Raw genomic sequence first — 13,788 nt, 5'->3', positions numbered from 1 at the left:
TTTTGGCTGTTATCGTGTGAAAAAAAATCACAGTTCCACAATTAAACTTTTTTTCATACTTTCAGTAAAGATGAAGCTGACCAATCTGAATAAATTTAACTTAAAAAAAAAAAATATAGGTAGGTGTTAATATAAGAAAGTTTAATAATATTTTGATGCTTTTTTTAATCAAATTTACCATGCTGTTAATTTTATAAATTTGTGAGTTTTCTCAGTTTTAAGAACAGTATGCATATTATTTCGATTTTTTTTTTGTAATAAATAATTTAAAAAATACATATCTAAGAAATTTGAAAAGACAAGAATGATGTGGGATGTACATGATTATTGTAAAATCATTTTTTGTATCCCTCAGCCATTTTCTCAAAATTTTGGCTAAAAAGACTGACTTGATTGGTCGTAAAATTTGAAAACTGGATTACTCAAAAACTATTCATTGTAAATACACAATTTTTTCATGGAGTTATGTTTGATTATGATATTTTTGAAATTCATTGATATTTTCCACTTGTATCACATGTTTTGTTTCTAGGTAAGTTGCATTTTGTAAATATTATGTTACATATATGTTTTGAGGTTTTACTTCCATGTGACCTGGCACTAACATTTTTTTGTATGATATGGGAAACTAAGAAACATAATTTTCTAGTAACAGATGCATTTGCATTTCCATTGACTTTCATCCAATACCTTAAATTTAAGTTTTTTAGTTTTAGTTTTTTTTTCACGTTGAAAATTCTAACAATTAAGATTACATTAGTAAATGTTTGCAATCTTTGTTCTTAAATGACAGCAATTGTTATACCTTTAAAAATTTAAGGTTTCATCGATGCTTCCCCTTAAACTTTTAACCAAGGGATCAGTAAAATCGCCTTCTAAATTTCCTGGAACTTTCCATCTCACTTTTTGTTATGGAGCAAATGAGGGGGGGGGGGGTATCTATGCTTTGAATGAACGTTTAAAGATTCTACTCAAAAGGTGTCTTTTTATCCTTACCTTTAAAAATAATGACACTTTCAATCAGTTTGTGCAACCATAAATTAATATGTGGAAAGAGGTTTTTGGAGAGTGTCAATCTTGTGGTGACGTAATACTGTAAATGCTATGCATATAAATCATGTTATCCTATATTCCGTGAACAGTAAAACCAACAACAATAAAATTGCAGAATTACAAATATACAAAGACAACTGATCTAAGAGAATTCACAGCTACCGAAAGCTAAAGTTCAAAACAGAATACAACCAATAGATAAAATAACAAACAGACCGAGAAAAGCATGACCATGTGCTATGTCATACATAAAATGTCATATCGGCATACTGTTGCCGTATAAGTAACTGTAAGCAATACATGTATAGCTATGTTTTATTTAATAGATAACAAAATAAATTTGATTACCGATAAAGACAATATTTTAAGATATTTATGGGTCATTATAAAAAAAAAGTTCAAATTTCGACGAGGTAACATTTTGAAAAATGATGTCATTGTTTAAAACATTTTTAAAATGGGTCCCGCTATTCTATAGTATGGTAGCAACGATATTCAGAAATATGCAATGGGAAAAATGAAGAGTCCCGTCAATTTTAACAATTTTAGGTCATGCTTTGATAGAATCGTGTCAATGGTGTTACCAATTTATAGCATACATTTAGCTACTAAATATTATTGTTTAACATCAAACAACTGTTCCAATTTGTTTTTTAGGTTAAAATTACGACCTCTTGACATAATTCATATAGCTGTGCATTCTATTCAAAAATAATTTTAGAATACATTGCCGTAAAAAAGTTGGCTGTCCTAATCATGGCCGTTGTAAATACTAAAAAATGCACTTAAACTGAATATATGTGAGTTGTGTAAGATGAAATGATAATAATATACCTAATCCTTCGTACACGACCTAAACCACTTATATTTATGAATGAAAATAAAAAAATGTCGCATTTTTATATAGTAACACCACTGACCCTTTAGTAACTCCATTGACACAAAAGTATCACCATTGACATCACATTTCAAATTTTACCTTTAAAAAGTACTGAACACAGAACCAAGAACACCGAGCAAAAGAAAAAGATGAAAAAATAATTCGTAGGCTAAAATATCTTAAAAGAGGGACGAAAGATACCAAAGGGACAGTCAAACTCATAAATCTAAAACAAACTGACAACGCCATGGCTAAAAATGAAAAAGACAAACAGAAAAACAATAGTACACATGACACAACATAGAAAACTAAAGAATAAACAACACGAACCCCACCAAAAACTAGGGGTGATCTCAGCTGCTCCGGAAGGGTAAGCAGATCCTGCTCCACATGTGGCACCCGTCGTGTTGCTTATGTGATTACAAATCCGGTAAATAGTCTAATTCGGTAGGTCACATTCATGAAAGGGAAGGGGATTGTAGTTACGACGTAAAGAACATATCCGATATCATTTGTGAAACGGTTATTCCATAACGGTCAACCAACTCGTGATGGCGTCCGTAAAATTTACGAAGGGATGATTTCAACTTCACCATTTGGAACTCTTGGTTTAATAGCTTCCTTCTGAGCAGTAACCCTCTATCAAGAAAATCATGATAGGAAATGCAAGCACGGGAATATCGTATCAATTGGGAGATATATACCCCGTATGCAGGTGCTGCTGGAATGTTGCTACTTAGAAATGGAAAGTTCACAATTGGAAAGCTGAAATCATCTCTTTTGTCGTAAAGTTTTGTTTTCAACCGACCCTCATTGTCAATTTCTAGATGTAAGTGAAGATATGAAGCCGACTTAACTGTATCTGTAGTATCCTTTATCTCCAATTCGATGGGATAGATGCGTTCCACATAGTCACCAAATTTTGAATTGTTTAGTGAAAGAACGTCATCTATATAGCGGAAAGTAGAGTTAAAGGATATTGCTAACTTCTTATCTTTCTTCCTAAGAAGTTCCTGCATGAAGTCAGCCTCATAATAATAAAGAAACAAGTAGGCAAGTAGAGGGGCACAGTTTGTTCCCATTGGGATGCCTACAGTCTGTTGAAAAACACGTCCTCCGAACGTTACAAATATGTTGTCAATCAAGAAATCAAGCATCTTGATAATATCGGTTTCAGAGAATTTTTTGTTTGAATCAGAGTGATTCTTTACAAAGTATGATTTATCCCTCCCTAAGACAAGATACTTGTATCTACGTTGGCCATTCTTTTTTATGAAGCAAAGTAATACCAACTCTTTCAATTTGTCTTTTAGTTTGGAATGTGGAATACTTGTGTAAAGAGTAGAAAAGTCAAATGTTTTATTACTGTTACAAGATGAAAGAGAGTTAGATTGTATGTACTCTAAAAGATCTTTGGAATTTTTAAGTATCCACATCCGATTCACGCCACCTCTAGAATAGGCAGTTTCACAATAACTTTGAAGCCCGTCTTTGATTGCTGATAAAATAGATGTTAATAATTTAGAAAGAGGTTTCGTGGAGCACTTGGAAGACCCAGCAATATACCGTTGTTTGTAAGGACACTTATTTAGTTTAGGTATCCAATACAGTGATGGAAGATCCAGTTCTTCATCTTTGGTTGAAATACCAAAGGAACAAAGAACAAACCTATGATTATCCAGGATTTCCTCTTTGGTAAGTGTCGTGAGGGTATATGTCGAGTTTCCAAGTGAATTGTCGATACCTAATTCGTTTATCAAGCAATTAATGTAGTGACTTTTACTTTTGGGGCTTTGTCTGCGGGGACAACAACATATTTATCATGGAGGTCGGATAAGTGTTTAGCAACATTTGGGTCTTTAAAGATTGACGTAGCATGGGCATTGATGGACCCATTCAGTTTCTTGATTCTGATTTGTGTTAACGACCTCACTGCCTTAATCCATTCGGATAGAGTGTCTACGTCTTCCTTTTCACGTTTAGCCCATTGCCTGGCATAATCCTCGACTTAGTCCATCAAAATTTTAAAGTTGTATTTCCAATTGATGGATTTAGGCTCACGATATTTCGGACCTTTCGATAACACATTTCGTAGAGAAGTGTTATTAACAATGTTAAGGTCACCGGTAATAACGTGGCCAGCAGGATTATATATGAATTGGGAACTAGCACAAGTGCAATCAGTAGGTTTAGACTTGAAGTCGTCAATATCGAGATTCTGCAAAACGCGTTTGTAATTGAAAATTTTAGTTGCAATAGGTTTGGGATAGGTATAAGAAATTATTGGTACAGACTGGTCTTTGAAATAAGGAGGTATTTTCGATTGAACTAATTTATGATGAAGGATATTGCCTAGGTTGACGCCATCGAGACCTTTGTTGGCAAAGGAAAGATTTAGAAAAGATCTTTTCTCTTTTTCATCTTTTCCAATGCGAACTGGCTTGAAAAGTCTGTGACTTGCAATATCCGAAATTATAGCTTGAAGTTTGTATTGGTTTGAATGAGGGTTTGTAACAGTGGATTCCAAACATAAATTGAACAGAGAATGAAGTTTTGAAAGGGGTAATGAATAAAGTTTCGTGCGAATGTGATGAATTCCTAACGGCTTTTGTATGAATGACAGCAAGTCATTAATAGAGACATCATGCAGAGAAGGTGATGTATAATGACGATGACCATGACTGCGTCTACGTCGAGGAGTCGAGTTGAAAATATTCATCAGATTCACCAAGTTACACGAAGGACTAGATAGAATACCTATACCATCAATTTTGTCATTGCAACCATACGGTGTTGCAGTTCCCAATTGTCTAATCCAGTAGTCTTATTTTTGTCTACGGAGAGTCGTTGAAAGATTAGGATTGTTAGAGCTATGGTATATCTTTTCGATAATGCGAACTGTCATAGAAACGATGGAATGATCGGGCTGATTGAAATGCTGGTATAGAATGTCGTTAGCATTGAGGTTAATGTCTGATCTATGACCGCACATACGTTTGTTTAGCCTTCCTTTCGTTTCACCGACGTATACCAATCCGCAAAGGTTGCACTCTAATCCGTAGACGACATTTATCGATTTACAATTCAGATCATCGTAACTTCTGGTAAAATATGACTTCTTGGTCAAATTGCTAGTGAATTCAGCATCTGTAATTAAAATAGCACATGTTTTGCAGCCTTTGGTCTCACATTTTGAAATGCGACAGTGTTGTACTGTGTCATCCAAAACCAAAATGTCTTTAAGGAGAACTGAACATGGCTGTATATGTGTAATATTGCTATTGTCACTAGGACGATGATCTGAATGAGTCGTGTTTGAGATATTTGTCATGTCTGGTGATGAGGGGACACCTGCCATATCAGACGACACCGTGTCCATGGTGACGTCTGTTTCGGACCTTTTTATACTGGGCGACGTCCGAGCCAGTTTCCTGTTTGATCTTCGTAAGTTCATGCAATTGTAGTTTTGCTACTTGGCGGATGATGTCCTCGGGGACAAAATGTCCACCAGCAGAGACATCAACCCAGTGGTAATAAAAGAGGGACGAAAGATACCAAAGGGACAGTCAAACTCATAAATCTAAAACAAACTGACAACGCCATGGCTAAAAATGAAAAAGACAAACAGAAAAACAATAGTACACATGACACAACACAGAAAACTAAAGAATAAACAACACGAACCCCACCAAAAACTAGGGGTGATCTCAGGTGCTCCGGAAGGGTAAGCAGATCCTGTCCCACATGTTGCACCCGTCGTGTTGCTTATGTGATTACAAATCCGGTAAATAGTCTAATTCGGTAGGTCACATTCATGAAAGGGAAGGGGATTGTAGTTACGACGTAAAGAACATATCCGATATCATTTGTGAAACGGTTATTCCCAACGGTCAACCAACTCGTGATGGCGTCCGTAAAACTTACGAAGGGATGATTTCAACTTCACCATTTGAAAGTCTTGGTTTAATAGCTTCCTTGTGAGTAGTAACCCTCTATCAAGAAAATCATGATAGGAAATGCAAGCACGGGAATATCGTATCAATTGGGAGATATATACCCCGTATGCAGGTGCTGCTGGAATGTTGCTACTTAGAAATGGAAAGTTCACAATCGGAAAGCTGAAATCATCTCTTTTGTCGTAAAGTTTTGTTTTCAACCGACCCTCATTGTCAATTTCTAGATGTAAGTGAAGATATGAAGCCGACTTAACTGTATCTGTAGTATCCTTTATCTCCAATTCGATGGGATAGATGCGTTCCACATAGTCACCAAATTTTGAATTGTTTAGTGAAAGAACGTCATCTATATAGCGGAAAGAAGAGTTAAAGGATATTGCTAACTTCTTATCTTTCTTCATAAGAAGTTCTTGCATGAAGTCAGCCTCATAATAATAAAGAAACAAGTAGGCAAGTATATATGTTAAACTATATAACATAACATCAATAACTAAAAATGTCAATAGTGTTACTAAATAGTGTCATTGGTGTTACCAGCATACATCAGTTTGTGAAAACTTTGTATATGGAATACATGATATTGTTAAAACATTGTTAAATAAGTATTGTCTTTCGTAAATAATATGATGTTTCGCTTGTTACGCATGAAAGAAACACAAAACAATGCTGATTGTCATAATATATTCAGTGGTGTTACTAAACTGGTCAATGGTGTTATTTTATCAAAATGGTCTCACCATTGACAGTAACACCAATGATTTAAGGTATATTTTAAGATTAAGTTACGAAATAAGTGCTCCATTCCCCTATTCTATATGTTGTTACTGGTGCATATTTCTATAATCAATATATTTCATCATTCAAAGTTCAGGAAATGTTTTCAAAAAATGATTTTTATACACCATGGACACTATTTTCAATTATGATATAGCTTTTACTTACTTTTAAGATTTTTTCACTAAATTTTCAACATAATTGTCTGTTTTCTTTTGCATAACATGCTTACAGGTAATATTGCTAATGGAGAAACTGTTGTAAATGCCCAAATCTTGCAAAAGATAACTCTTATCCAACTAATTTGTTCTTTGGTTACACCATTGACTTAAAAAATGTAACATTTCCTTTTGGTGAATCTTTTTATTATAAAACCAACATACACCTCTTAAATCATTAAAAAAAGGTTTGTATGTATCAAAATGCAATAAAAAGTGATAAATAAAAAAACAAATGATATTAATAATAGTCCTATTTCAAGTCTGAAAGGATTTATAGTAAAAAATAACAGTTAATTCTGGCTATCTCCAAGGGTTTAAGAAAATATTATGCCAGGATGTTTTTATAACATTTCATACTGTAAACTGTATATATTGTGTATCACGAAACATTCATATCTAACATATGCAAGTGTTATTTTGATATATTTTCATGTCTGTGACTTAAAAAGACCCAATAACATAGTTTTGTATGTTTCTTTGATAATGACCCTTATTCAGTGTTGAATTGACAACTTTTAAGAATAAGTTTCTTCAAAGAATCATTATTTTCAAATCCAATTGATACAAATATGTATATTGAACTAGATGGATTTTACATTGTTGTGTCGGTCGGAAGGTTGCGGTCTCATAAATTAGTCTATACACAATATTTACTTCTATTTTATTTCTAGTGAATACTCGTATTTCTGTCGTCATTGTATCTGTATCTGGTTATATTAATTAATATATCAAACTTTGTATTATATGTGTACATAATTTAATGATAATATTCATCAAGTTATCATTGTTTTCCATTTACTCTTTGTTCTGCTTCTTCCTTCACACCTCTTCGGAAAATTTTCCCTACCGCTGTTTTAGGAAAACTTTCAAAGAAAAGAAAGATTCTGGAGTTTTCTTGGAATTTAATCTGAATTTTGACGGCTGCTGATAGAAATGTTATGAGTTCATCTTCTAAAAGTAGTGAACCTTTTCGTAAAACGATGCACGCGCAGACCTTTTGAAAGCAAACTGGATCACTGACAGGAACTACACAAACTTCTGCTACTGCTGGGTATATTTTAATCTCGTCTTCGATGTAAGATGGTGAGATTAATTCACCATGACACAAAATGATATCTGAACAACGTCCTGTGACTGTAAAATCTCCTTTTTCATTCATAAATGCTATGTCATCTGTTTTGTACCACCCATCAGTTGCAAGTACTTTATTTGTTTTATCTGGATTTCTATGGTAACCTCCAAAAGCAACTCGATGTCGAACAAAAAGCTCTCCTACTTCATTCCGTGGCAATGTTTTTCCTTCGCTATTGACGACTTTCATTTCGACTCCCGGCAAAGGTTTACCGACATTATAGTCGGAAAAGTCGGATGCCACTTGAGACCTTTTCACTGAAACACATCCCATTTCTGTTGATCCGTAAAGACAAATGAATTCTTTACAAAATCTTGGAACAACTTGAGCACAATCTTTTGAAACAGGAACTCCACTTGTAGCTATAACCCTTAGACTTATCTCGTTTTCGTCTCTTTTCAGAATTTCCATCGCAAAGGCTGGTAGGAACTGAGACACTGTACAGTTATCTTGTTTAATTATTTCAATCGCAAAGTTGCAGATTTCGCTGATGCTTTGTAAAGTAAACTGGTCAGATGAGGTCACATGTGTAGCACCGCATACCAAAAATACGGTCGGATATCCAGCTCCCCAGTTAAATAACCTGTCGTTAAAATATACATCGCAAGATTCCATGTTATATGCAGCGATAAATCCTTGACCTAATTCAAGCATTTGTAAATGTGTCTTTGGTACGAGTTTCGAGATCCCGGTACTACCAGACGTCAATAAAATCGCGGCAATATCGTCTGGATCCAGAAATGGTAAGGTAATATTCTGATACTTAGTTCCGGTACTAAGAATATCAGAAATCGTGCAACAATCTTCAAAACCTGTTATTGAATTGTCTAAAGCAACAAATTTCAGTGAGGGAATTAGTCGTTCGTTTTTAAGCTCCATCTTTTCGGTTTTTGTTTCGCTTCTCGTAAGAATATTATCCAGAAAATCGCGAATGGAGTTATCCTTCTCGTTAGCCATCAATATAGCTTTACAATTTCCTGGAATTTGTAGAACTGGTATAATATCTCGACCGTCCTTGTACTTGAATGACATATGTAAAGGAACCGCTCCTGCCATTAATATTCCAAAGGTTGAAACAAGCCATTCTTTACTGTTTGGAAAAGACAGACCTATAGTGTCATTTTTCTTAATCCCAAGATGAACAAGACCCTTGGCAAATGTCTGACTCTGCTGGTATAAGTCTTTACATGTTATTACCTCACGACTTCCAGACGTAGAATGAATGATAAATGCAGCTTTGTTCGGACTGTCTGTAGCATAGTATTTTATTCTATCAGGAATGGTGCAATGCATGAAAGGCTCTGTCATAGGTAACTGGTCATAGCTTATACTAAAATGGTCCATGTTGATTCTTCTTTGAAAGAATTCGAACAACCTCTACACTTATAATTTTGTTTATATTAGTGATGGGTCTCATTTGCTAATACTATTTGTTATAGTCAAGACACGAATTATGTTGATTATATTGTTATTGTTTTAGTATATTCAGCATGTATTAATTGTCCGGCTTATTTTACTTTTAAATTAACGAAACAAATATATGACCAGTCATATTTCTGTGAGCATTACGTCTAAGTGTGCACAGTGACGTAATATTATGAGATTATTTCAATACTGAATCTAAAGTATAGATGCTTTTCTATTGAGTATGAAATAATTACACTTGGAGATTTTAGTTCAACACAAGAATATATCATATTTGGTGCCACGAAATTGACATATTCCTCATATTTTACTTCATAATATATCTACGAAATAGCAAAACTAAGCGCTAACAAGTAAAGCTTCAATCTCTTATGGAAAAAAATGCTAAATTGTAATACTAATGTTTTTCCTTTATTGCAATCATTAATTATTTAATTATTTTACTTAGTATGTAGATATAATTTAGTGGCATTTTTATGCCCCACCTACGATAGTATAGGGGCATTATGTTTTCTGGTCTGTGCGTCCGTTCGTCCGTCTGTCTGTCTGTCTGTCTGTCTGTCTGTCTGTCTGTTCGTCCGTCTGTCCGCTTCAGGTTAAAGTTTTTGGTCAAGGTAGTTTTTGATGAAGTTGAAGTCCAATCAACTTGCAATTTTTTATCAGCGATCCACGAATTTACGTATACCACGAAATGTCTTTTTTTTCTCTATCCACGAAAATTGATACCCACGAAAATAAATGAATCCACAGTATTTACCGGATTTGTAATCACATAAGCAACACGACGGGTGCCACATGTGGAGCAGGATCTGCTTACCCTTCCGGAGCACCTGAGATCACCCCTAGTTTTTGGTGGGGTTCGTGTTGTTTATTCTTTAGTTTTCTTTGTTGTGTCATGTTTACTATTGTTTTTCTGTTTGTCTTTTTCATTTTTAGCCATGGCGTTGTCAGTTTGTTTTAGATTTATGAGTTTGACTGTCCCTTTGGTATCTTTTGTCCCTCTTTTTTGAAACTTAGTACACATGTTCTCTATGATATTATCTTTCTAATTTCAATGCCTAATTATATTTCCTATCCAATTACATGGTCCATTGAACATGGAAAATAATAGTGCGGGTGGGGCATTCGTGTACTTTGGACACATTCTTGTTTTTACAGAAATTGTTCCTCTGTTATAGTTTCTGTAAAAACTGTTAATATTTGAATACTGGTAACCATAACCTGTTGCATGTTAATAGTGTATGCCACTCAGCGTGGTCCGCCACTTTGCATACATACGATTCGATCTAGGCAACCAGTAAAAGAGGATGTGTATTTCTTTGTTCTTTAATTCTATTTTTTAAACCTTTTATTCTGTATTTTTATCTATATGTTTCCCCTCTATTTTCTGTATTCGTTATACATGTAGGATATATATAATATATCGCTGCATGTTTCTCTTTTCTTTATATTTTTGAATATTGTATTATATTTTTATCTGTTACCTTTCCTTCTGTCGGTATAAATCCCATTCAGACCTTCATAAAACTTCATGTTGTTGGGTAATTTGCTTTATATATATGAGGCGGGCTTGATTACAAAAGAAAGGACAGGGTTGAATCAAAGTGTGGCGTGAAGTGTAAACTAACATCCTCCTACCATGATCTAGAAGTTATTGGTTAATCATCAGAAAAAGAAAATTTGTTAATTTAACATTGTGAAAATTTGTTTCATTATGGATTGGTCCCGGAATTTTTTACCAATATGGAGAATTAATAAAATAGAGAACGGAAATGGGGAACGTGCCAAAGAGACAACAACTGGACCATAGAACAGAAAACAGCAGAATGTCACCAACAGGTCTTCAATGCAGCGAGAATTTCCGGCACCCGGAGGCGTCCTTCAGCTGTCCCCTAAACAAATATATATACTAGTTCAGTAATAATGAACGCCATAATATACTCTAAATTGTACACATAAAAACTAAAATTAAAAATAATACAACACTAACAAAGGCCAGAGGCTCCTGACTTGGGACAGGTCGGGTTAAACATGTTTATGAGATCTCAATCCTCCCCCTATACCTCTAGCTAATGTAGAAAAGTAAATGCATAACAATTAAGCCTCCTTTTCTCAAACTACATTTGAATACATTCACACTGCTTTTATGGACCATGTTTCACATGTTACACAGTTCATGCATTTTGTATTACTATGAGTTAACATTTCATTTTTCAACCGCATGTCCTTTAGTGAAATATTTTCAAATCAATTCAAAGTGATTGGAACTCAAACTATAGTTTTTTTTTAATTTAGCGACAGATAATCTATGAAAGTTCAGTTTATTGTTTTCGGGAGAAATCCTGCCACATTACTTAAATTTGAGTTACTTTGGATACGAAACAAATAACTGCACAAAGGATCACCAGTGCTATATTTTATGCGTATAAAAAAAAAAAAAAAAAAAAAAAAAAGGAATCCATATAGCTAGTGTTGGATATGTATATGAGTTTTCATACATAAGTTCTTTATTAATTTTTACAGTATATACTTAGTGGTTTTTTTTTCGCCATTAGCTATTTCCTTCATGATTCAATAGTTCATTAAATATACACTGAATTATGATCATTTAAGCTATGTATACAAGTAAGGAGATATGTTATGATTGTGAATGAGACAACTCTCAACGGTTTAAATGGCGTGGATGTAAGCATCTATAGGATAACGTATGGCGTTTAACATCATGAACCAAACATATACCTTTAAGTAAGATATAAAATGCCCTGACATGATAAGATGTGAAACAATTCAAACATACTCTAATAGCTGAGTAAAAGTTATGCAGATGTTACAATAAATGTGTACATGCATATTTATATACTTGAGTGTACCACAGAATGAAAATCAAGGGTGGGACAGAAAGTTCACCAAATCAGAGATATTGTGTTGCGTTGTCGAATCGTTCCTTGTTCGTTTATTTTATGCCATACAAGTTGTTGTCATATATATATATATAACTTATATAGAAAGGAAGTCTCACATACATTTTGTGGTTACCACACTTTATGAAAACCTTTTAGAGAAGTTTAACCCTTATATGGCTTCCGAAATTTCAGGAATAAGCGAGGTATCAACATGATTTAAATTGTTTGAAAAACCACATGGTAAAACAAATGATAAATGAATTTATTTATATTATACAGTCATTTATGCGATAAAATATGGTAGATGTATACAAAGCATTTCTAAATTAAGTACTATACATATAGTATACTATTGGTCTCACTTAAAAAAAGCGATTTTAATAAGGAGTTTATATAAATACGCTGTTGAGTAAGACAAAGTATAATAATTTGTAATATAAATAGAAAGGATTGACTGTCACTTTTGTTTATTTGATCGAACCAAAGAATACAATATTTAGTAATGAATTACTTTCAATCAGATTTTCAATTTACAACAAACTCAACCTCTAAGAATCCAATCATTTCACAGTGTATACTTTACAACAGTTCATGTTTCTTCTTTCTAATGTATACTCTTTTTTTCTCCATTGTATTTTTCACATTTTTCATATTAATGTATTTATTGTAGAGCATGCCATTATTTATATTCATGAAGTGCTAAAAAAAAGATAAAATCACAAAAATACTAAACTCAAAAAGGAAAGTCCCTAATCAATAGGCAAAATCAAAAGCTCAAACACACCAAACGAATTGATAACAACTGTTCAACACTTGGTACGGGCAGAAAATGGTGGATTGAACCTGGTTTTATAGCTAGCTAAACCTCTCACTTGTATGACAGTCGCTTCAAATTCCATTATATTGACAACGATGTGAGAACAAAACACAGACATAATAGATAAAAAAGTCAAAAATAGGGGTACAGCAGTCAACATTGTTATTATCTTAGTAACTATAAAACAAACAAATATTTAACAAAGAAGCAAAAAAAGAGCATATATACAAAGCACGTAGCAAAAATTAAAGACAATATTGTTTTACATCACAATAAGACAATGAGTGGATTTATAAGTACAGAGCCATGCAATATCATATGTATCTAAGGAAACACTAAAATTCATATAGATAGCATAATCAAACATGAAAGACAAGAATACAAAAATCATCATATAACAATAACACAATGACGGGATGTACAAGTATTTTAAAAATGTTTACGAGTTTAGTGGGACGTCTATTTTCAGTAAACAAGTACACATTTTTGTTTTAGGGCCAGTTGAACCTACTGTGTTTAGTATTAGTATGAAAATCATACACACACCCTCCCGTAAGGGATTACTTATCATACCTTAATAAAATATACAAGAAGAACATAACCCGTATCATGTATTGGTATAGACTT

General features: G+C 33.6%; 1 protein-coding gene across 1 annotated transcript; it reads right to left on the bottom strand.

Annotated features, from left to right (window-relative positions):
* Positions 1-7,011: 7,011 nt before the first annotated feature.
* Positions 7,012-9,405, bottom strand: LOC139490801 (medium-chain acyl-CoA ligase ACSF2, mitochondrial-like). Its single transcript, XM_071277842.1, has one exon. It carries the CDS (start codon positions 9,358-9,360, stop codon positions 7,666-7,668), a length of 1,695 nt encoding a protein of 564 aa, XP_071133943.1. The 5' UTR covers positions 9,361-9,405; the 3' UTR covers positions 7,012-7,665.
* Positions 9,406-13,788: the final 4,383 nt, after the last annotated feature.

This window comes from Mytilus edulis, chromosome 10 (assembly GCF_963676685.1).
Source record: "Mytilus edulis chromosome 10, xbMytEdul2.2, whole genome shotgun sequence".
In the NCBI taxonomy this organism is placed as follows: Eukaryota; Metazoa; Mollusca; class Bivalvia; order Mytilida; family Mytilidae; genus Mytilus; species Mytilus edulis.
The sequence above is the reverse complement of the archived record's forward strand: the minus strand, read 5'-3'. Positions and strand labels throughout refer to the sequence as shown.

What these genes read in the sequence shown, in the direction of transcription:
- LOC139490801 (XM_071277842.1), bottom strand. Translation starts at nt 9,360, where the DNA reads ATGGACCATTTTAGTATAAGCTATGACCAGTTACCTATGACAGAGCCT.